Here is a 25146-nt window from a genome sequence, read left to right on the forward strand (position 1 = left end):
GGCTACCCAATTGGTAAGTAGCAGAACCTGTGTGCTCCTAAAATATTCCACAACCATGCCTCTTCCCTGAAATGACTGCTTTCAAACCTCTCGGTCAGCAAAAGCAAATTTTCCCGAGAAATTGATATGTTTCTTTGTTTTTGCACAGTATGTACCACGTGGTTGCCCAGACTTCCTATTTTGCTTTGACCAAGAGGAAAATCAGGGCCAAATCTGTGGTTCAAATATAACAACTATATGGGACTTTAAATCATTTATTCAGGTATGTTATTTATAAATTAAGAAAATTATTCTTTTAGCTGTCATAATTGTTGAAGATTTTATTCCCTGTTAATATTCTCTTTCTTACTATTTATGACCTTTCGAATGATGTCTTTAGTTTTTATATAGTCTAATCTAATCTTTTCTAATCTAATGGTAAATCTTTTCCCATTGCTTTTATGCCTAATACATGGGTTAATAGTACGCGGGCCTCTCACCGCCTCAGCCCCTCCCACCGCGGAGCACAGGCCCCGGACGCGCAGGCCCAGCGGCCACGGCTCACGGGCCCAGCCGCTCCGCGGCACGCAGGATCCTCCCGGACCGGGGCACGAACCCGCGTCCCCGCATCGGCAGGCGGACTCCGAACCACCGCGCCACCAGGGAAGCCCTAATTTATATTTTTAAAACTATGAAGAATTTATGTGTCTGGTGTGTATTAAAAACATATGAAAATTTCATTTTGTTTTTCCCAAGGAGCTAGCCAATTTTCCTTTATTATCAGTTGAATAAATCTTATCTTCTCAACTGAGCTATGATGCTTCCCTAATGATACGTGAAACTCGTAAGTTTTGGAATCTATTCAGTCCCATTGATCTGATGCAATTCTTGCATACTCTTCATTTTTGCAGTTTTAGTATATATTTTAAAACCCAGTAGAGCTACTTTCTTTTTACTACTCTTTATTACTCTTCCCTTTCAATCTTATTTCAGTGAGTTTTGCCTACACATTCTTCCAGATGAATCCTGGAGTCAATCCCCAATTCCAAAAAGGGGGCAAAAAAGAAAAACCCTTTTGGGCTATTGGATGATATTGCATTTTACATATACATATATTTGGAGAGAACTTACATTTTGATAAAATTTTGTAAAAACATTAAGGTGTTCTTTTTGTCTTTCAGTAATATTTTGTAGTTTGTGTAACACAGGTTCCACACATTTCTCTTTAAGGTTATTCTTCCATATTTTATATTTTCTATAGATCTTTTGAATGTGATTTTTCTCTATATATTCTGTTTATCATTTATATAGAAGAGTTGTTTATTTGATATTCTTATGACTTTAATGAACTCTCAGTCTTTAAGTAGGTTCATTCTTTTTTGGAGGTAGACACGTAGTTTACAAATGATGATTCTGAATCCTCTAAGCTCTAACCTTATGATTTATTACAAGAGCTAAAGCTTAGAGAACAATGCTAAATAATACGGATGAATCTGGAATCCTTTTCTTTTTCCAGATTTAATAAGACTGTCTACATTGTTTCCATAACTGGATGCAGATTTAAGATGGACTTTTTTATTATGTCAGTAATCAATATGAGTTTCTTAGAGTTCTATTAAAAATGTGTTTTAAATGATAATAATACATTTTTATCTTATACTGAGCAACCATATGAATTTTTCCTATTTTTTATAATGAAGTAATTTATTATGTTGATAGAGTACCTAATTTTAAACCCTCCTTACATTCCTAGGATAAACCTCTACTCGTTTTGGCAGACCATTCTTTTGAATGTGGATTGCTAGTGTATTTTCTATATATATGTATTTCTTTCTTGGTAAAAGTTGTCAGGTTGGCAATAGAATAATAATAGTTTGATAGTATGAACTGATTAACTTTCCACTAACTGGGCCAAATTACATGGTATGAGAATTACTGCTTTTTAAAAGTTTGAAAGAGTTTCACTGATCCCTCAGTCATTTTGGGAGTAGTAACTAAACTCTGATAACATTTCCATTTTTTTGTAAATTACCCATAGGTAACTATATACTTGCTTTTCTACTTTTTTTCTTGATTCATTTAATAATTTTCATTTTCTTAGAAAATCATGCATAATAAATGTATTGTACGGTATTTTATTATTCTTTTAAAAACCTCAGACCTCTGGGACTTCCCTGGTGACGCAGTGGTTAAGAATCCGCCTGCCAATGCAGGGGACACGGGTTCGATCCCTGGTCCAGGAAGACCCCACATGCTGTGGAGCAGCTAAGCCCATGCACCACAATTATTGAGCCTGTGCTCTAGAGCCTGTGAGCCACAACTACTGAGCCCACGTGCCACAGCTACTGAAACACGCGGGCCTAGAGCCCGTGCTCCGCAACGAGAGAAGCCACAGCAATGAGAAGCCCGTGCACCGCAATGAAGAGTAGCCCCCTAAGCTGTGACAAAGTGAGAGAGTGGCATGGACATATATACACTACCAAACGTAAAACAGATAGCTAGTGGGAAGCAGCCGCATAGCACAGGGAGATCAGCTAGGTGGTTCGTGATCACCTAGAGGGGTGGGATAGGGAGGGTGGGAGGGAGGGAGACGCAAGAGGGAAGAGATATGGGAACATATGTATATGTATAACTGATTCACTTTGTTATAAAGCAGAAACTTACACACCACTGTAAAGCAACTATACTCCAATAAAGATGTTAAAAATAAAAATTTAAAAAAAATAGAGTAGCCCCCGCTCACCAAAACTAGAGAAAGCCCATGCGCACCAACGAAGACCCAATGCAGCCAAAAATAATAAATATATTTTAAAAAAATAAAATAAAAACCTCAGACCTCATGTATTCCTTTGTGATAGCTTCCTGGAAAAATTCTAGTTTTGCATTTTTCTTTCTTTTTAAAATTTATTTTATTACTTTATTCAAAGATTTTCCTCTTATCCACTCTACTGCATTCCATCTCCTTTTATAATTCATCTTCATTATTATTATGTACTTCTTTCAACTTCTCTTGCAATCATTATTTTCGTAGCTTTTGAATTTAATGTTATTTTCATTCTTCCTGTTTAATAATGAAAATATTTATATCTAAGAAATTTTATCAGTGTATAATTTAACCCATATCTCATAACTTTGGTTCTAGAATTTTCTCAATTTGTTTATTTTTTAATTGTATTTTTAAAACGTCTCCTTTGTTCATTTAATTCATTTCCTTTATCTCTTTTTGTATTGGAGTCTTCACATTTTTGTGTTTTGGTCTAGTTTCATACGTCAGAAAATGTTAAGGACATTGACTTTTTTTTTATGTGTTTCAAATAACTTTTTCTTGTTTGCATTTTAATAATGCAGAGAGTTCATTTGAAGTACAGAAATTTACATCTTTATGTATTCAAATCTAGTGTCCTTTTTATTTATATGAAGTTCTTCTCCATTAAAATCCGTATTTTCTCCATATTATTTCTTATACTTCACTCCTTAATTTGCCTCATTTAATTAATTAGTTAAATTAACTTAGTGATTTTTAAAAATGAGGTGAGTCAAAACTGACTAATTTTTAGATAAGCTTCTTTCCCCCATGGATATCTAAAATTTCCCTTACTGAATATTATATTCTTCTACAAAAAATAATGTTTGTTTCTGAGCCATGTTTGCTTCCATTGTTCTGTGCATCTTTGTACCATTAATGTACTATTTTAATCACTGTGGGTTCATAATCTGTCTTATGATGGTGAGAATAAGTTCTCCCTCATTGTACCTCATGTTCAAAATTTTCCAGTTTTGCAACTATCTATTCTTCAATACGCTTTCTATTCATGTCTATCAATTTTTTAAGTGGAAAATTTCATAGTAATTATCGTTATTGTCAGAATTTGGGGGCTACGGTGAGTTGTTCCCCAATAAATTGTAAATAAGGATATAATTTCCTTTTGATGGTTAGACTTCAAATCTACCAAGATTGACATACACTTTAAATCATTACAGGGATGTACGCAATAATTTTAAAGAGAATTCTTAAAGTTTAAAGAATTTTAAAATTTTAAGTTAAACTTAATAATTAAATTTAAATTCTTTAAAGAATAACTCCAGAGTAACCTTATTAAATGTATTACATTTTTAATAAAAGACTGGGTCCCTCACAAGAAAAGCTACTCATCCATGGAGCCAGTGAAATAGATGATTCTCAGGAGTAAACATTAATATCTAGATACAAATTCTAATCTTGGGAGACAACGTTCCAACTAAAGGGATTTATTGAGATTTTTTGTTCCATTGCCAAAGCAGCCTTTTTATGGTGGATAGATCCATCATCTTCATTTAATTCTGTGAACTATCTGGAGAAGCTAACTCCCTTTGTCTTGGTTTTATGCCAACTAAGTCTGTTTGTGGTTTGGGAATCCTTGTAGCTTCTGCCTCCAGGGAAATATTATGCCTGTCAGGCCTATGTCTTTCAGTAGTCATGACAAGTATCTCATTGTTAATAAACTTTACTTGTTATTTTTATTATTATTATTTAAATATATAATACCCCCCTATAAGTTTTCTGAGCCTGCACCCTGAGGGTCAACTCTAGGACTGTTACTGAACCCCCCAGTAAAGCCCAATATCCTTTCTGGTGACACCTTCCCTTATTATCAGCCCTGGATCCAATACTAGATTATACTAGAATAAACCTGTAAATCAATTTATAAAGAATAGAGATCGTTATAGTACCTAGTTTTCCCATCTAGGATCCTGGAATACCTCAATTTATTCCCTACATATAGTTCATCTTCCTATTTTGGAAGTTGGTTATTTAATGACTTACCTGGTAGCACTCCCAGGTATACTGTATCTGAGACATCGTAAGGGTTCACTAATGGTAGTTATTATCATTTCATCATCATCATTACCATCGTTAATGTTTCAACAGTGTATAAGATGCAGCAAACTGGAAGAGCTACTGAGTTTATTCATTCTGGACCCAATTTCAGGCATGAGATGTCACAACTCTTAGTGAAGGACAAGGCAGAAAATCTTCTGATGAAAGAGAATTTTACGGCCCATCTTAACATTCACTGGTTCATAATTTTGTCCTTTCATCAACAAGGTAAAGGTAAATTGTGTTTTAAAAATTGAGGGAATTACACAGCATTTGCTGTTTAAAAATCCATCCAAATTTGCCCCAATTAAAACAAAAATCATTCCCATTTGAAGCTGTAATCTTTAGGGATTCGGAAAACTGGATTGTGGTGAGAAGTCTTTTTACCAGTGGAGGGGAATAAAACTATATATTTGTTCATGTGTCTACAGCGCCATATACCTATACATATGGATGTGTATTTATACCCATAATGAGTCAGTTTTTAGTTCTAGGTCTTCACAGAAAAGAGGAGAAACCAGAGAGCAAGAGAAATGACCCATCCAAGGCACCATGCCTTCTGAGAACTTACCCACACACCGGGGTTCTAGACCATCCCACTGGGCGTTTACTTGGCAGGTAAGCCTAGCACTTCCTTCTAGTCTGTACCCTTCATCACAGGTGACCAAACACACTGTCCTATAGGACAGTTCTCCGGTAGAACAGCTGAGGCGGCCATGTTTGGGTTGGCGGAGACGAGGGCATGTTCTCGCTATGTGAAATGAAAACAATTAGATCATATTCTACTCAATGAGGACAAAGATAATAATTATAAATTTAATAAGGCCTACACATTACAAACAGTAAATAACACACCATTATATTTTCAGTTAGTATGGGATAATTAAAAGCCTATGTTTTATCAAATGCATGGCCTAAACAACATCACTGTGTTCCACCTCTGTCTACAGGTGGGAAACTTAAGCTGTTTAAGGAGTCTGGCCCTAAATGGACAATAATGGCTGGAGACTGGGGATGGTTTACAAAGGGAGGTCCCTGCAGCCCTCAGCTGCGCCTTTGCTGTGATTCTCCAGGCTACGTTCTAACAAAAGGAAGGGGTCTTTCCCAGGACAGAGATCAGGTTCACTTCCGTTTTCAGACCTCATGGGCATATCCTGGGATTTTTAATGATCCCAGACTCTTGACAGCTGCTCAGCCTCTGCAATCTTGAACTGCAGCATTCTACTCTAGCCACAATTCTGGTCCTTTTAGCTTTTTCACCCCTTTCTTCCCAGACGCTTCCTGCAAATCCTAGCTCATGATGATAATATTGACTTATGCATTACCATTGTTTTGTTTGTTTTTGCTGCTGCAGCAGAGACTGCTAGTTGCCCACCCAATAACCACTCCTCCCAGTTTTATTCAGCATAGTAACAGGCACAGCTAGAAGATAACAATTCTCCACCTCCGTCGCAACAAATGAGAGCCAGTGACATATACGCTAAGGTTGTATGGGACTTCTGGAAAAGCTTTTGAGTGGGGACTATCAGTTGAGAGAGTACCTTTCTTGCCTTCCCCTCTTCCTCCTTTTGTCCTGAAATACAGACATGAAGGATAGGGCCCCAGCATATTACAGGGTAAGTCTCATGCACTAAGATGGTACAGCAAAAAAATAAAAGAAGCCTGGGTCTCTGATGACAATGAGCTATCATAGCAGTTTTGGATTACCTACTTCTGTCCTTTCAGGTGAGAGAAAAACAAACCCTTAATTGTCTTATGACCTAGTTATTTGGGTCACTGATACCAGTAGGTATATGCAAACCCTAATTCCCTCTGCCCAGCATCCATTCATTTTCCCTTTGTTAATTTTCCAAGGGAAGCTCTTTCGCCTCTTTCAGCTCATGGGATTTGTATGTGTTCCAACCTTGCTCAGGGGTAGAGCCTGTGAGCCCAGATCATGTTCCCCTGGTCTGAGAAGTGACCAGGTTGCAACTGGTGATACACTTCCTTTCTCTATGGACTTTGAAACCACCATGAAAAAGGAGCTAGAAGAGTATTTACTAAGCTCTGGAGGCTGGAGAGGGCCCTGTGCCTCTGCACCACCAGCAGCAGAAGTGCCATGGGCTGTCCAGAGAACTGTGCATTTCCCCAGCGCTGCCACTCCTGCCTCAACGCTGCATCCGAGAAGCTACAAGAAGGTACTCGGACTGCTCCTGCAGGTTCCCAAGTGACATCTGTGCTCTGAGTTCCGGCAAGAGTCTACCACCGCCTAGCCCACCCAAATCCCATAGAGCGCCTTAGAGTACATCTCTGTCAATTCCAGCAGGCCCTATATTCTTGTTCAGGACAATCGCTTCATCTACCAGGGTCATCCCCACACAGCTCTGACCCAACTCTAACTCACAAACTCATGCACCTGCCCTCTGGAATACATCATCAGTCCTCAATAAATCCCGTCCTATCCTAAACTTCTCTTATGAACTTTTCCTTACTTTCTCATCCTAGTAAAAAATCTTATTGTCTCTTATAGACAGGACCTGCTCTTTAATGCCTTCCCAGATCATTCTCTTCCTTCTTCCTAAACACCTCCAGCTCCCTGGAGGGAGGAAAAACATCCCTTCCCCCCCCACCCCCACCCCCGCTCCCCAGTTGCCTGTTGACCTTTCGGCCACTTCTCATTCTTTAATGATTTTATATTTCTCTCTCTCTCTCTCTCTCTCTCTCTCTCTCTCTCTCTCTCTGTCTGGCACACACGTGCACACACACACACACATAAGCTGGTGATTTCATGATCTATGTAGATGATCATTCCAATACCCCAGAGTCATATTCCTTACCTCTTCTTCACCAATAACCACATCCTTCACCTTATTTCAGCCTCCCCTCCACTGCCTTATCCTCTAGACCTTGCCAGCACCAATCCACGCACTCTCCTCTGACAACGACCTCCTATCTTCCTAGATTATTCCCTCAAGAGCTTCAACTCCATCAAATTCTATACCCTACTGGAGCCTCCAATCTATTATGTGTTCTTCTTTAGGTAAAATTATCTCTAAAGAGTTTATGCTCTTTCTACACTTCTTTTCCTCCAGTTCTAGCTTAGACCCACTCAAATCAGGATTTCAAATCAGGAGAAGGAGGAAGGAGGAAGGACAGTAAAGGAGGAAAGAAAAGGGGAGAATAAGGAGAGGGGAGAAGAAAGGGAAGAGAAGAGGAGGAGAAAGGCAGGTGACAGAGAGGAAGAGGAGGGGAGGGGGAGACATGGAAGAGGGTGGGGAAAGGAGAGTGCAGGGAAGGGAGAGGGAAAGGTGGGGGGCTGCAGAGACCCATGGCCGTGCACCCTTTCAGTCAGATGGCATGTACATCCTGGTGATAAACAGAGATACGGAGAGCACAAGACAGTGGATTCTTGTTGAATATGCCAACAGATGGGCGTGGATACTCATTTTAATAGCTTACAGATATAATCCAATAAGCATCAGGCATTGTACGAAAAGCAAAAACCCCTGCAAAGAACAAATCTCACTTTTCTCTCAGATAACACTCCTGCAACACTAAAGGCCACAAGACAACAGAGAGATCTCTAAATATTTTTGAACAAAATCACTTGGGACTCAAGAACTTTGTTGAGACTCTGGGTAAGATGTCTTTTTCCTTCTTTTATGCATTTGCCAATTTTTCATATGAAGCATGCAGTTACTTATGATGAAAGCTTAGCTTTAAAATAATAGGAAAGGAAGTTGGGGTAAAATATTCAGTGCATATTCAACTGAAGTCGCGGTTTCACAGAATCTACTCTGAAGGAACCCATTCAAATTATATTAGTTGGCAGAACATAAATATTGGGTGCATGAAATATTCATTTAGGATTGATTACTCCTTAGAGAAAATTCAAGAATTAGATTAGAAGTTAAACCATAAGCCCTCGCCTTTCAATCACTGGGATGGTTTGGACCAAAGTCAACTATTAATGACAAATGAGCAGAATTATTTTGCCTTCCACGTTTTGATTTTTATTGAGTGTGTCCACCATGTAGGTAGAATCTTTACTGAGTGTATCCATCAAGGGTGTAGAAATATTTTGCCTCCCATATTTTGACTTTTCTTGAGGGCACTCATCAGGCGTAGCACAATACCAAGAGCCAGGTAGAATTAAAAGTGAATGAGACAAATTACTATGATCAAGATATAGAAAATCTAGAAAACCATATTAAACAACTGCTTTTGATCCAATAAACTGCTGAAATGACTCCAGCTTTCCAACTTGAGAGGAAATGAACTTGCAACATCTCTCAAGAGAACTGATAGTAAATTAGAGCTGGTGTTTCATACATATGCAAATTACATTGCTTCTCAAGTGTTGGTTTTAATAAACTTGCACTGCTCCTCAGGGAATACAAAGCATATGTAATAATTCCTATTTAGTTCTTAAACATTTTATACTCCTTTTCAACCAAGAATGACCATTTTTATCATTTTTGATAGGAACATGCTTATTTATGAGTTTCAACTTCAAAACTATTTTTATTTCCATAAGCTGAAAACTTCTGCAATAAACGTTTGACTGACATTCATGTTAAAGCAATCCTTAAATATTTATTTAGTCTTTTTAGAAAACAGCAATTTAGTCTTTCAAGAGAATGGTCTACTAGGTAGCAGACAATGTGAGAACTTGATCTGGTTCTCAGTGGAAAGACTCGTTAGATTTTTTTCTCAGATTTCCACTTCCTGTCACTCTCCCAATTTTGACAGCTTCTATACTGAAAATAAAATAAATCTGATGTGAAATGCAGGGTTCTCACTGTTGCCTGAACGTTTTTCTCAGGAAAAATACTATCACAAAATTGACTTTACTTTCATGTTGTGGTTTAGCTAGTTATCACTGAGAAACCACAAAGGAATCCTTACTAGTTTAGAAAGGAATGTGTAATTCAGATAAAATTCAGAGCGTAAGTGTTTTAATGAAGAATGTATAGGAGGAATAAGAATCAAGACTATTAGTTATTATTTAACCCTACAAAACATTTAGGCTGTAACATGAAATTTGTAAAAGGTTTTCTATTTTACACTGGTCTTTCATTTCTGCCTCACTTTTAGAAAGATTTTCAGGAAAAAAAATAAACTTATCCTCTGTCTTTATAATTAGATTTCTAGACCTGTAAAATGCTTCTTTCTCCACACTACCCCTCCTGAAACAGAAGTGAATTCCCACATAACTGCCATATTTCACCGTATCCCAGACGCCCCAATTGTAAGGCACAACATTATTTTATAAGCTGCTAATAAAGAAACAGTAATGTCTGTGAAAGGATTTAACGCCACGGTTGTTGAGGTACATCTCAGTTTTAGGATGTTAAGATGTGGGGGGAAAAGTGTTTTTGAATTAATGAATTATGGTATATGTTTCAAAGAACAATACCTCAAGTACAGGCAGACCTCAGAGATATTGCAGGCTCAGTTCCAGACCACCAAATACAGTGACTATTGCAGTAAAGCAAGTCCCACGATTTTTTTGGTTTCCCAGTGCATATAAAAGTTATGTTTACACTATACTGTAGTCTATTAAGTGTGCAAATTAGCATTATTCTAAAAACCAATATACGCCCATTACTTAAAAACAGTTTATTGCTAAAAAATGCTAACCATCATCTGACAACGTGGGGTTGTTATCAGTACAAACCTTCAATTTGTAAAAACTGCAGCATCAGCAAAGCAAAATAAAGCAAAGCTCAGTAAAACGAAGTATGTCTATAACTAAATCCTTTAATGAGGAGCTGGAGGAAGAGCCTGACTTAGTACCTTCATTCAGGACAACTTCGTTCACTGGTAAGTTAGGGAGTAGCTTTTTGGAGGTAAAATGAAAGGGAGCTCAGAAAAGTTCACATCCTGGAGCATCGCTCTTATTTTGATTAAAGTTATTTTACTTATATGGGGACATCAATGCAAATTGCATAGAAGACAACAAGCCTGCTTTTTAAAAATGGGACTGCATAATGGGAAGTGACACAAGCAGACTGTCAGTGTATCTATTTGTCAATGTACTTATCCATATCATTTACCAGAAGTATAACCAAGGATTAGCTGGGGTGGGGGAAGATACGTTCTGTGCTCATAATGAGCTCACAGACCAGCAGAGGTGATCGACGAGTTAATTAATTAAAGTTAAGTAGGGTGGTTTGTATTGTAACAAGTTGGTTAAGCTGGGAAACACTGTCAGAATCCCCTTATTGTGGGCCAGTTTAGGGTTGATCAAAAGAAGAACCTGCACTTGATCTTGGAAGGCGGAAGAGAGGCAGTGATCACTGCAGGCAGAATCAGTGATGGACAAATGCACACATGCACAGTAGGTTCCAGCTTGTCTTTGGTCACCTCCACTCCACATCCCAATTGCTGACCCTGTTGACCCAAGGTGGCCCCAAGCTCACTGCTGGGTTCTTGGATGTAGAGCATCAGGGCATGGTTACAGAGAGATAAAGCTTCTCTTAGACCTCCCAACGCACTTCTCCCTTGTGGTTCCACTTCAGCAGCTGGGTGGGCTTGGATTCTCAGACTGAACTGGTAGTAACTCCTCTGATCCTCCAATTTCTCTTCTGGACCTTCTGCTTCCCAGCTCCTTCCAAAATCATGTAAGGTCTGATTCTTAAAAAGTTCCTTATCCCATAGCACAGATGGTGTATTTCCTGGGCTTCCCTGACTGACCCTCACACACAAAGCACAAGGGCTAGAATGCGGGTAGGACAGGTTTGTGGATGCACATACAGAGGTTAGGGGTCATCCCATCCCAGATGAGAAGGTCAGCGACAGGGAGGGCTTATATACAGGGACCAAAGGAATGACTGGACAATCAAGGCTGTTGAAACAACTTGCAAACGGATGGCTTCCTGAGAGGGCATGGCCATTTCTTAAGGCTTTAGTGTAGGATTCGAGGCTCAGGATGGAGACTGTAGAGGGTTAAAGAGGCAAGGGCCAGACCTTATCCTAAAGGGGATGTCTGCCTGATTTTCTCACTCTTCTTTGGAAGGTCAGTAAGTGGAAAGTTAAAATGTCATGTTTTCTACCTTCTGCCATGAGGTATTTGGAAGAAGGGGTAGAGGTTTTACAAAGAACTTAATAACTATGTAACTTTACAGGAATATTTCTAAGAGGTTCCTATGATCAACCTTTTCAGTAATAGGCTTTTTACCCTTTGAGACTGTATGACTAAGAATGTCTTTGCTTTGCTTTCCCACATAAACAATAGCTTGTCGGAGTTTAGAAATCTAGGGTCTAATTCTTTCTTTCTCAGGAAACATACTCTTATCTTCTAACATTTAGAATGGCTAATAACGGGCTCAAGGCAAGTCTGATTCCCTTTCCTTTATAGGTAATATTATTTCTAACTGTGAAACAGGCCCAATTTTCTAATTTTTCCAGGGCTTTCAGAAGTTTCAATAAGATTATTTCCAGACATGGATCTGTTTTCTATAATTTGCTTTCTGGCACCCAGTAAGTGATTTTAAGTTGACTATCAAAGATTTCAGTCATGTGTATTTTCAAGATTTCAGCTTGCGGTTATATTCTTTGATCTTCTATTAGTGCTTCTCCTCCACTCCATTCTCTCTCTGGATTCCTAATCTGTGAAGAGTCTATTTCCTGTGACTATTCTTGTGTCATTTTATTCTTTCATCTTTTTTCTAATCTTTCAAATGTTGCTCTACTTTCAGAAGGATTTCTTGCGTTGATTTTCTAACTTATTAATTTGGCTTTTGACTATGTCTGTTTATTGTGCCAGCAACCTTTTTCTTCTCCCTAAGATACCTTCCTCCTCTCAGATTTCTCCCATTTCTTGGAATCCTAATCTTATTTTACCAATGTAATTGCCTTTGAATCTCTGTGATTCCATTTTTCTCCCCTCTTCTTTCAGGTCTCCCTTGTTCACTTTGCTGATTCCTTCCCTTTTTGTTAAGTAGAGATAAGGGTCTGGACTGGGACCTGATTTAAGCAAATTCATATTCATAGATGAGTTCAGTATTGGTAGCCGATTAATACAAACAGTGAATGTCTCCTGGGGTTCACAAATGACCGTGAAGTTGTGAGTAGGTTGGCTTCCCTTATGGGTGTGGGAGCTAAGAGAAGACTAGAAGACAGAACTTCTTACCCTACTCCAGTGAGCTGGGTGATACAGGGTCTTGGAACAGTCAAAGCGTCAGCAAACTATATTGCCAAAGGATGCCTAGGGGATGTGTTGGGGGTCATGTTGCCAGATTTAGCATAAAAACAAACAAATGAGGATATCCAGTTAAATTTGAATTTCAGAAAAGCAACAAATAATTCTTTGTATAAGAAGGTCTCCAGTCTTGTATGGGACTTACTTATACTAAAAAGTTATTTGTTGTTTATCTAAAATTTGAATCTAAACGGGTGTCCTGTATTTCACCTGGCAACCCGAGGTGACGGGGGGAATACTGTATTCAGAAGCTTCACGGGCAGGGGTTCTCAAGTCCTTTGGCTTGTCCCCCTCTCTTCTTAGAGAGCCTTCTCTTTCAACCCAATTTGTGAAACCCTAGGAAGCTGGCCATGCAGTGGTCGTAAGAAGTAGGAAAGTAGGTCTTGGAGACGGCAAGAGTGGAAGCGAATTAAGGTACTCTCAATTTTGCTTGTTGTTCCTCTGTATCTGATGTGGGAGCCTCAGGTTCTATCTATGGTACTGCCCCCTTTTCTGTTGGCCCGATGAGGCTCTTTGGGATGTCACTTTAGCAAACTCCCACTTTCTGTGGCATGCTGTCTATTCAAAGTGAAGGCTGGGGATGTATACATTGGCTAACTACTCTTGTCACAGGATACTGGTGTGGTCCTTGGAGACCTACAATCAAAGTAGACATCAAAGCCGCACACTGACCATCCCCAAACTCTCCCTGGACCCTGTCTTGGCTGCTTGAAATCTGAGGTTTAAGGTAACCTGTCCATTTCTTTCCCAGGCAGGCCTTTCCTTTGCTTGTTCATAAAAGAAACACAAAGGGCATAGTTTATGATGATGTGGTCAACTGAACTTAGTAGTTCTGACTTCAAACCTCCTGTAATTTTTTCTCTTTCTGTGGTCTATGGTCTATGAAATCAAAAGAAACAAAGAATCTAGTAGTCCATTAGAGTTTAAGTTGAGGACGTCGAGCAAGACAATCAATAAACAACGTGAACTGGCAGTCTGCATACCTCTGCAGGAGCTCTCAGAGCCGGACCACAAACCATCGGGCAGACACAAGAAGATGCTGCTTCCCACGAGGTCGAACCCGGGGTGACATCGGACCCCACAGGCTGCATTGAAGTGGCTGTTGCAAGTGTTCTGGATAAAGTAACCATTTTCAGGAGGCTTCAGGGCAGGGCAGCGGACAACTAACATTTACAGGGAGAAGAGTAAAAAGCAAAGTGAGTCTCTGTCTATAAAGCATCCTCCCCCCACCCCCGCTTTTTCTTTTCCGGTCAAGAGGACATTGTATACACAGAGCTAAATTATCAACAGCATTCCCATCTACTGCATATGAATTCCTAAGAGCGCATTTGGAAGAAGAACACTTACGGCTCATGCTTACTAGGTATTTGCTTCCAGTTAAGTTTAAAAACAGACTAAATATGGTTTAAGCTTAGAAATTTTAAAATCTTGATATCTATGTGGATACGAAATTTTCTAGTTCTTGACCCTCATAGGTCATTAGCTATTTTCCTTCTCAGTTAGAGGGGCATAAAATAAAGAACAAATAAGTCCAGCAAAGCATGTCTGCCACAAATCCCAAGAGCCACAGCTTTGACTAATTAAATACTTTTAATTTTTGATATGAATAATATCAAAGTACTTTACTTATAAAAATATTTTCTTTAAATGGATTTAACCATCACCAGAGCCCAAACTAGCTCATTTGTTATTCAAATTTGCTGTTAAATTTGTGACTTCTCTCTCTTAGATTCATTTTAGATCTTTTCCGATACTAAATCTGTTTTCATAGTCACATTACTTGTGGAGTCTCAGATCTCCTTTCTCTGGAGCAAGATGTGGATATGTTCAGTGATAAGGAATGCTAGATGATAAAAACAAAGAATTCCCCCCAAATAAGATTAGAGGAAGGAATATTAAAGACCATGCCCAATTAATTGGATGAAAACACCGGCATTACTTCCCTAAAAGAGATCAGCTTTTATATTTCCTATCTGCCAGTGGTGGGATCCGTACCTTTGCAGGTCTGGCCAGATGCCCGGTACCCCTCCTTGCAGACACAGTCTTCAGGGGAAGTACTTCCGGGTGGAGAAGTGTGATTTTCATCAGGACATGGAAGGCACGTGCTGATTCCTCCTGGTGAACCTTCTGGTTTGTATGTCCCGGATGGGCAAGCTGTGGGTAAGCCAGGGAAACCCATTTTATGTGGGGTACATCAATGGACAGTTAACAACATTTTGGAAACTGATTAGGGGGGTAAAGTCCCAAACAATAGCTTTTCATAGAAATAATCGTATAATTCAAGCAAGGAGAGAAACCAAGATTTTTTTAAAAGATTGATATAGTTGGCTATTTGCAGGTAATGAAGTGGCCTCTTTGATGTCCCACAATTAGTTACAATCACAACACATCATGGCATGATATTGCTGGGCTTATTTGTGGGAAAATTCAAAACAGCAATGTACGTAAATGGACTAAAAGGCATCAATGATACTCAACGCGTAAAAACATCGTGCTAAAGACAGTATACCCCATATTCCATCAACCCCCCCCAACCTGTGCAGCTGCACCTCCCCCATTGTGTCCCCCAACACTCACTCCCAGCAGAACAGAATAGTTGTAGATATGCAAAAAGCACTGGGCCCCTTGTTTCGGTTCAAAGCACTGGACAAAGGGTGAGGAGAAAGTAAAGGGCTTGAGGGAAATGATCCTACTGATGGGAAATAAGCCTTTTGAAGAAAAAAAGAATCACAGACCCTGCTTTTCCCAGGCTCAAGGAAAAAAAAAAAAAAAGATGAAAAGCGGGATCTGATTGACCTTGCTTCATACCTTCCCTCTGCACTGACAATGCGGCTTTGAATCTGTACTTACTCTCCCTGGAGTTACACATCTGTAAAGTAACTCACAATTAAGAATTCAACAACAGAGAAACTGTGGAATAAAGAGACTTGCAATACTTAATAAAGCCAAACAAATGTAGTGTAGTCAAGTATGCATTAGATTATTTAAAAAAATAGTAGCAACCAAGGAATGTGCACTTATGTGGTGATACTTGATATAAATTATCTCCTTTAATCCTCACAGTATTAATAAGTAGTATTAATAATTACTAATATTTTTATTGATAAGTACATTACTTTTATTAGTATTGTGTCTATTTTAAAGAGAGAATGGAGGCTTAGAGTAATTTGATGATTTGACTAAAGTTACTCAGTTAACAGGTGATAGCGCTAGGAGATTTTTTTAGCATTTAACATTGGTTTATTACATTTTTACGCTGAAATTCAAAATCACATTTATCTTGTTTGTAATTAGTAAGTCAAATATTTTTAAATGGTAGTACACTCCTTTCTTCTTCCTACTGTCATTTGTTTAAGGCCTGTTTCCAGGTAGACAAGCTCTGGCTTGTTTATCTTTTTCAAAGACTTTTTTTTAGGTTTACAACAAAATTGAGATAAAGATTAGAGCTAGAATTTTAAAGCAGATATTTACATAGCATTCACTATGTCCCAGGGACTGTTCTATATATTTTATAAATATTATCTGTTTATCCATTTAAGAACCTATGAAGTAATAAATATTATTAACCTCATTTTACAGATGAGAAAACTAAGGCACTAAGAGGTGTTCTAACTTGCCAAAGTTACACAGTAAGTGACAAAGCTGGGGTTTAAACCAAGAGAATTGGGATCCAGAGGCCATGTTCTTTACTACTACATGTTCTATGTCTCAAACCCAGGTCTCCTGGATGCAAAAGTCCTTGTCTTAACAACTAAAATATGCTAAAAACAGAAGAAATCATTATTGAGAGAGAAGACTCGTAATATAATGTAATTTTTAGAAAAAAATCATGCTTCTAACATTCTTGATTATATTTAAAAACAGAAGAGAACATTTTCCCATGTATATAGTAGAAAATTCCAGAATTGATAAAGCTGTAGCTATTTAAGAATGAGAGAAACATTTGTAGGAAAGTTATAATGATGTGTGACTTACGAAAAATACTTCAGCAGAAAAAAAGGGAACATTACTTCAAAGCATCATAGCATTAAATACTGAATTATTATTGAATTATTCATATTTCTGAATAGTCCTTTTTATAAAAAGTTCAGTAAATATTGGCACAGATCTTCAAGAAGATGCAGGACAACACTGTATCCTTTGAACAGAAGGCAGCAGCTATAGGAGAAAATGATTAAGATAAACATACAAATGGAAAAGAAAACATAAACTGTAACAGCAAGATTAAAACTGTTGTTGGAGGCAGTAAAAAGAAGCCAGAAAATTCCAGAACAACACAAGTAAAAGCTGTGATATTAATGCAAGAAAATATTCCTTACTTGAAGTTTCAGGGCAATAAAAACTCATCAAGTTCCCAGCAAAATTAATAAAAAGTGATTAACACCCAAAACAAAGGGAAAGTATGACAAGTGTTTAGGAAAGAAAAACAAAATAAATGGGAAAATCAAACTGACATTTCATTTTTCCTGTGCAAAAACAAATGCCATGAAAAAAGAATGAAATAAGATATACAGCTATGTGGAAAAAATATTATGAACCCAAAACTCTATATCTGGGCAACCTACTGGTAAATATGAGGGAAGAGAAATACATTTGAGAATGTGCATGACTTCTGGAAATCAACATGTATTTCACTGATTGAAAAGAAATCAACATAAAGAACTCAAGTATGAGGAAAAAAATGGTATTCAATAAATCACTTGAGATTAAGAAAGTAGTGGGACATACCATATATTGCTAAATATCTTGCTAAAATAATTGTAAAAATTATGAAATAGCAAATAAAGCCCCTTAAAAAGAAAGACATACGATCTAAGGGAAAAAAATAATAATCTTTACATATTATAAAGAAAAAATGTTTAAAGTCTGAGGGAAACGGGGGATGGTTGGGAAGAGGAAAAGATAAAGTTCTCATTTCCTTTTATATATATCAATATGAAAAAACTGAAAGAAAAACACAGGTTCAATTTGTACACAAAAAATTCACATAACTATGAATAGAAAAAGAATGCATAACCTCCAAATCAGTGGAAGAGAAAAAAAACCCAAATAACAAAGGTAGAAAAACATAGCTACTAAACAACCAATGGATTCCTGAAGAAATCCAAGAGGAAATCAAAATATACCTAGAGACAAATGAAAACAAAATCACAATGATCCAAAACCTATGGGATGCAGCAAAAGCAGTTCAAAGAGGCAAGTCCATAGCAATACAATCTTACCTTGGGAAACAAGAAAAATCACAAATAAAACAACCTAACCTTACACCTAAAGCAACTAGAGAAAGAAGAGCAAACAAAACCCAAAGTTAGCAGACGGAAAGAAATTATAAAGATCAGAGCAGAAATAAATGGATTAGAGAACAAGAAAATAGTAGAAATGATCAATGAAACTAAAAGCTGGTTCTTTGAAAGGATAAACAAAATGGATAAACCTTTAGCAAGACTCATCAAGAAAAAAAAAGGAGAGGGCTCAAATCAATAAAATTAGGAATGAAAAAGGAGAAGTTACAATGGACAACACAGAAATACAAAGGATCATAAAAGACTACTACAAGCAACTGTGTGCCAATAAAATGGACAACTTAGAAGAAATGGACAAATTCTTAGAAACGTACAATCTCCCAAGACTGAACCAGGAAGCAACAGAAAATATGAACAGACCAACCACAAGTACTGAAATTGAAACCGTGATTAAAAAACTCTCAACAAGCAAAAGTCTAGGACCAGATGGCTTCACAGGCGAATTCTATCAAACATTTAGAGAAGAGTTAACACCTCTCCTTCTGAAACTATTCCAAAAAATTGCAGAGGAAGGAACACTCCTGAACTCATTCTATGAGGCCACCATCACCCTGATACCAAAACTAGACAAAGATACCACAAAAAAAGAAAATTATAGGCCAATATCACTGATGAACATAGATGCCAAAATCCTCAGCAAAATACCAGCAATCCAAATCCAACAATACATTAAAAGGATCATACACCATGAGCGAGTGGGATTTATCCCAGGGATGCAAGGATTTTTCGATATCCGCAAGTCAAACAATGTGCTATACCACATCAACAAATTGAAGAATAAAAACCATATGATCATCTCAACAGATGCAGAAAAAGCTTTTAACAAAATTCAACAGCAATTTGTGACAAAAACTCTCCAGAAAATGGGCACAGAGGGAACATACCTCAACATAATAAAGGCCATATATGACAAACCTACAGCTAACATCATACTCAGTGGTGAAAAGCTGAAAGCATTTCCTCTAAGATCAGGAACAAGAGAAGGATGTCCACTCTCACCACTTTTATTCAACATAGTTTTGGAAGTCCTAGCCACGGCAATCAGAGAAGAAAAAGAAATAAAAGGAATCCAAATTGGAAAAGAAGACATAAAACTGTCACTGTTTGCAGATGACATGATACTATACATAGAAAATCCTAAAAATGCTACCAGAAAATTACTAGAGCTCATCAATGAATTTGGTAAAGTTGCACGATACAAAATTAATATACAGAAATCTGTTGCATTTCTACACACTAACAACAAAAGATCAGAAAGAGAAATTTAAAAAAAAATCCTATTTACCATTGCATCAAAAAGAATAAAATACCTAGGATAAACCTACCTAAAGAGACAAAAGACCTGTACTCTGAAAGCTATACGATGCTGATGAAAGAAACTGCAGATGGCACAAACAGATGGAAACATATACCATGTTCTTGGATTGGAAGAATCAATATTGCTAAAATGACTATACTACCCAAGGCAATCTACAGATTCAATGCAATCCCTATCAAATTACCAATGGCATTTTTCACAGAACTAGATCAAAAAATCTTAAAATTTGTATAGAGACACAAAAGACCCCAAATAGCCAAAGCAATCTTGACAAAGAAAAACAGAGCTGGAGGAATCAGGCTCCCTGACTTCAGATTCTACTGCAAAGCCACAGTCATCAAAACAGCATGGTACTGGCACAAAAACAGAAATATAGACCAATGGAACAGGACAGAAAGCCAGAAATAAACCCACGCACCCATGGTCATTTAATCTACGACAAAAGAGGCAAGAGTACAATGGAGAAAAGACAGTCTCTTCAATAAACGGTGCTGGGAAAACTGAACAACTACATGTAAAAAACAAAACTAGAACATTCTTTAACACTATACATAAAAATAAACTCAAAAGCCCTAAATGTAAGACCAGATAGTATAAAACTCTTAGAGAAAAACATAGGCAGAACATTATTTGACATAAATCACAGCAATATCTTTTTTGATCTGTCTCCCAGAGTAATGGAAGTAAAAACAAAAATAAACAAATGGGACCAAATTAAACTTGAAAGCTTTTGCACAGCAAAGGAAACCACAACAAAATAAAAAGACAACCCACAGAATGGGAGAAAATATTCGCAAATGATGTGACTGACAAGGGATTAGTATCCAAAATTTACAAATAGCTCAAGTGGCTCAATATCCAAAAAACAAACAACCCAATCAAAAAATGGGCAGAAGACCTAAATAGACATTTCTCCTAAGAAGACATATAGATGGCCAAGAGGGACAAGAAAAGATGCTCAACATCACTAATTATTAGAGAAATGCAAATCAAAACTACAATGAGATTACCTCACACCAGTCAGAATGGCCATCATCAAATGGACAGTAAATGCTGGAGAGGGTGTGGAGAAAAGGGAACCGTCCTACACTGTTGGTGGGAATATAAATTGGTACAGCTGCTATGGAGAACAGTATGGCGGTTTCTCAAAAAACTAAAAATAGAGTTACCATATGATCCAGCAATCCCACTCCTGGCATTTATCTGGAGAAAAACATGGTTCGGGGCTTCCCTGGTGGTGCAGTGGTTGAGAGTCTGCCTGCCGATGTAGGGAACACAGGTTTGTGCCCCGGTCCGGGAAGATCCCACATGCCACGGAGCGGCTGGGCCCGTGAGCCATGGCCGCTGAGCCTGCGCATCCGGAGCCTGTGCTCCACAATGGGAGAAGCCACAATGGTGAGAGGCCCACGTACCACAAAAAAAAAAAAAAGAAAGAAAAAAACATGGTTCGAAAGGATACATGCACCCCAGTGTTCATTGCAGCACTGTTTACAATAGCCAAGACATGGATGCAACCTAAATGTCCATCGACAGATGAATGGATAAAGAAGACGTGGTACATATGTACAATGGAATATTACTCAGCCATTAAAAAGAATGAAATAATGCCATTTATAGCAACATGGATGGACCTGGAGATTATCATACTAAGTGAAATAAGTCAGACAGAGAAAGACAAATATCGTATGATATCGCTTATATGCGGAATCTAAAAAAATGATACAAATGAACTTATTTACATAACAGACTCACAGACTTAGAGAATGAACTTATGGTTACCAGGGGGGAAAGGTAGGGGGAAGGGATAGACTGGGAGTTTGGGACTGTCATGTACACACTGCTGTATTTAAAACAGATAACCAACAAGGACCTACCGTAAAAAAAAAAAGTTAAATTTTTAAAAATTAAAAAAAAGAAAAACAGAACAAGAAGATAAATAGCAGAAAGAATTTATAACAAAATGTCATTAACTAAGGTAATGGAAGTAAAACCAAATATATCAGTTATCATCAATAATAGTAATGGGTTAATTTAACCCTGCTGATAACATATAAACTTAAAAACAAGCCAGAGATACAGGTTAAAAATAGTTGGATGTTAAAATATATGTTAAATATTTCAAAAAAATTTCAGGAAGCAAACAAATTAGTACCTTAAGGAGAAATAAAAGCTTAACACATAAAGAGCTTTTTCTAATACATGAAAAAGATAGGAATACTTCAATAGAAAAGTTGACAAAGAACAAAAGCTGGAAATTTACTAAAGAAGAAATGAAAATGACCTATAATAGTAGGATACACTGTCTAACCTCACTTATAATGAAAAATGCAAATTGATGACTACTTTTTAATTTGGAAAAATTTTTAATGGATGTTAGTACCCACTGCTGGCAGGCATGTGGGCAAACAGGCTCTCTCCAACTCTGTAGGGCAACCTGAGGGTAGACACCAAAAGCCTCAAGTGGAGCTTTCCCTTTGATATAGTATTTCATTTCTAATAATTTGTCCAAGTGAAAGTAAACATTTTTTACCTACACATGTAAGTATGTATAATTATTGTCTGTCATTACACAGCACTGGAAATCAAGACAAATGTCAAGAGATGGGGGGTTTGTTAAATTCTTATGACAAATCCATCAAATGGTATATTAGCCATAAAAACAGAATTCTTGACATGGAAGGTCAATCAAATTGTGTAGCTGAGTGTAAAACAATGTATGTTTCAAACACCATATGTATTGTATGATCTTCTGGCTAATGAATGAATAAAATTCTATAATGTTATGAATACATGACATATATTCATGGTAGAATTATGAGCCTTCCCAGTTTGTTTATTTTTGCTGATTTACATTTTCTTGTTTTATTATACTGAATAGGTATTGTGCAAAAACATTAAAAGTAAATAAAAATTATGCATAAAAGAAAGTCATTGTCTCAAATGCTGTATTTCATTTCACAGTTATTGGTTCTCTGACCTCAGAGATCACTTTGATTCCTACTTCTCCCTCCATCTCCTTCAATATCCAAATTGAAATCATGTTGTTTGGGTTTTACTCCTTAAAAACCCTCAGCATTTCGCCTGTCCCTCCATCTGCATCGCTCCTATCTTAGACAGGAACTCATTACCTCTCTTCCAGGTTTTTACAAAGTCCTTTCACTGGTTCCCTCAACCTTCATCTCTACTCTTTAATCCATCTTAGATGTTGCTGCCTGAACATCTTTCTAAAATACAAATGTGATCAAAGCATTTTCTATCAAAAACTGCACCAACAGGATGAGGCCCTCTCTCTTTACTCTGATCAATTGGGTTGGCCAAAAAGTTCTTTTGGGTTTTTCTGTAATTCTTTGATCCATCTATAACTTTCCCCTGTCTGCTACAATGAACCAGTGAACTCCATATCCTGATCAGAAGCTGCTTCAGAATCAAGCAGAGACTAGTTTTGCAGCACACCTCCCCGACCTCAGTTTACTGGACTTGGGAGTTTGACCAATTTACTTAATTTTTCTGAGACTTTGTTTCTTCGCGTGTAATATTAGTAGTACTTGCCTTATAAATCTGTTGTTAGGATTAATTGAAATAATGTGAGTAAAGCAACAATGCCGGGCATGTAGTTGGCATTCAGTAAATGTTAAAATAATGTCCCCAACTCTTAATTTTCTCAACTATAAAAGAGACAGTTATACTTTTTTTATGGCTTGCTGTGCCCAGTAGATGCTCTGGTGCTTGGTAAATATTATCTCCCTCTCTTTCCCTTTCCTATCTTCCACTTAGCTTCTGCCTTGGCATATGCTTTCCTTTCTCTAAATGAACCTCCAGTATCCTTCAAGACTAACTTGTTCTTCAAAGCTTCTCTAACTTTTTCAGACAGATATTGTTACCTTCATTTCTGTGCCTCAGAGCACATTACCCCCACCTCTGTTCTGGCACATATCACACTGCGGGTAACATACGCACTTGTCTCTTTCTCTCCATGGGGAACACACTCTTATAAGTTCAGGGAGTCTTCCAGTCATCTGACCCAGCCATTGCCCATCCCATTGCCCGAACCGGCAGTCACTCAGTCAAAGGAGGGCAGGAGAAAACAAGCTCTATTGGAAGTGGAGGATGGATTAGTGTGGAGGAAGGACCAAAGTCAGAGGGAGTAACAACAGGGCGGAGTGAAAGGACATTAGACTAGGAGTCAAGACAACTGAGTTGCTATCCTGGCTGCTCCACTAACAAGCTACGGGGTCACTGGCAAGTGAGTTTTTAAAAAGTTTTCCTGCAAAATACAGAGGTTACATTTAATGATGGCTATGACCTTTCCAATGCTAACATTTGATGATTCTATAAATAGAATAATACTAAAAAGTTAAATAAACTTTTCATATGAACAGTCAGATTTTACCTACAGATTTTATAATTTATTTAAAAAATAATATTACATAAAAAGGAGCTAATTTTACACCATTACTCTCCAAAACCTTTTGAGTAATCAAGAATTTACAACACTGGAGAACAGTGCTTTGGATAAAAATATCCAAAAATACATTTGGAAAGGTATTGTGAAATTCATAATGGTAATGGAAAACAGATTTTAGGAGAACTATTTAAAGGCATTGCACAACTCTAGTGGGAGAGGTGTAATCAACTTCTTTGATTCCCAAGGGGGGAAATTCCTCATCTAAAACCAAGCAAAAGTTGAAAAGATGAAATTAACTGTGGTTTGAAAAAGTTCCACAAGTGATGGTAAAGGGCTAGGGTACAATTTTTTTATCATATGAAATGATTCCCTTCCTGGAAATGTACCAAATAATGTTTCTTAATTGCTCTTCTTATTGTTGTTAAAAGAAGCACTTTCTCTTTTCAGAAACATCTTAGCAGTTATCAGCTACTATTATTGGAACTGTGATTCTTGAAATTATCATGTGCTAACATTAGATTTTTCTTCAACTGTCAACACAATTTTTTGACTCAAGTAAATAAAAATATCAACCAGTTTGGAATTTGTAGAATATAAAGAACTCTCTGTTCTCTAAATATCAATCCTTTAGATGACTATTTTAGTTAATAATATTTATTATACAGTAACTTATACTTTACAAAATTCCTTCTTATACATAATCTAAGATTAATGTTTTAAAAATCTCTATAAATACTAAGAGCCTCTGTTCTTTGCACAATCCACCTTTAAAGGTTAATGAAACTCTTTAAAGAATATAGTTTTAGGGAAGTTGCATCAGCTGCATTCAGGCTGTGAAGTACACAACTCCAAGTGTGCCCATTCATGTAGATGATAATGGGACCCAGGAGCTGTGCAAATCAAAAGCCCTCGGTGCTGCTGTATCTAGGTAGGACATCAAGCAAGTTATCTGGGCCCCCCCCCCAAAAAAGGCTCTTCATTATTACAATATCATGCTTCTTCTCAACTTTATGGATTCATTCTGAATAAGGAATCTGTTCCTACAAACAGTTGTGTTAGGATTTTGAGCACAGGGGTCCACTGCACTAGAAAAGAACC

The 25146-nt window shown here is 37.5% G+C and overlaps 1 protein-coding gene across 1 annotated transcript in view; it reads right to left on the bottom strand.

Moving 5' to 3' along the window:
- The window catches only part of SVEP1 (sushi, von Willebrand factor type A, EGF and pentraxin domain containing 1), a 184648-nt gene that overhangs the window by 105089 nt on the left and 54413 nt on the right, over nucleotides 1–25146 (bottom strand). The window contains exons 4-6 of the mRNA XM_019946525.3: nucleotides 15018–15176; nucleotides 14006–14185; nucleotides 5409–5588 (exon numbers count right to left, since the gene is read on the bottom strand). Coding sequence (XP_019802084.2) covers nucleotides 5409–5588; nucleotides 14006–14185; nucleotides 15018–15176 — 519 coding nt within the window. The remainder of the gene's footprint in view (nucleotides 1–5408; nucleotides 5589–14005; nucleotides 14186–15017; nucleotides 15177–25146) is intronic.

The sequence above is a fragment of the Tursiops truncatus genome, chromosome 6, assembly GCF_011762595.2.
Source record: "Tursiops truncatus isolate mTurTru1 chromosome 6, mTurTru1.mat.Y, whole genome shotgun sequence".
Taxonomy (NCBI): domain Eukaryota; kingdom Metazoa; phylum Chordata; class Mammalia; order Artiodactyla; family Delphinidae; genus Tursiops; species Tursiops truncatus.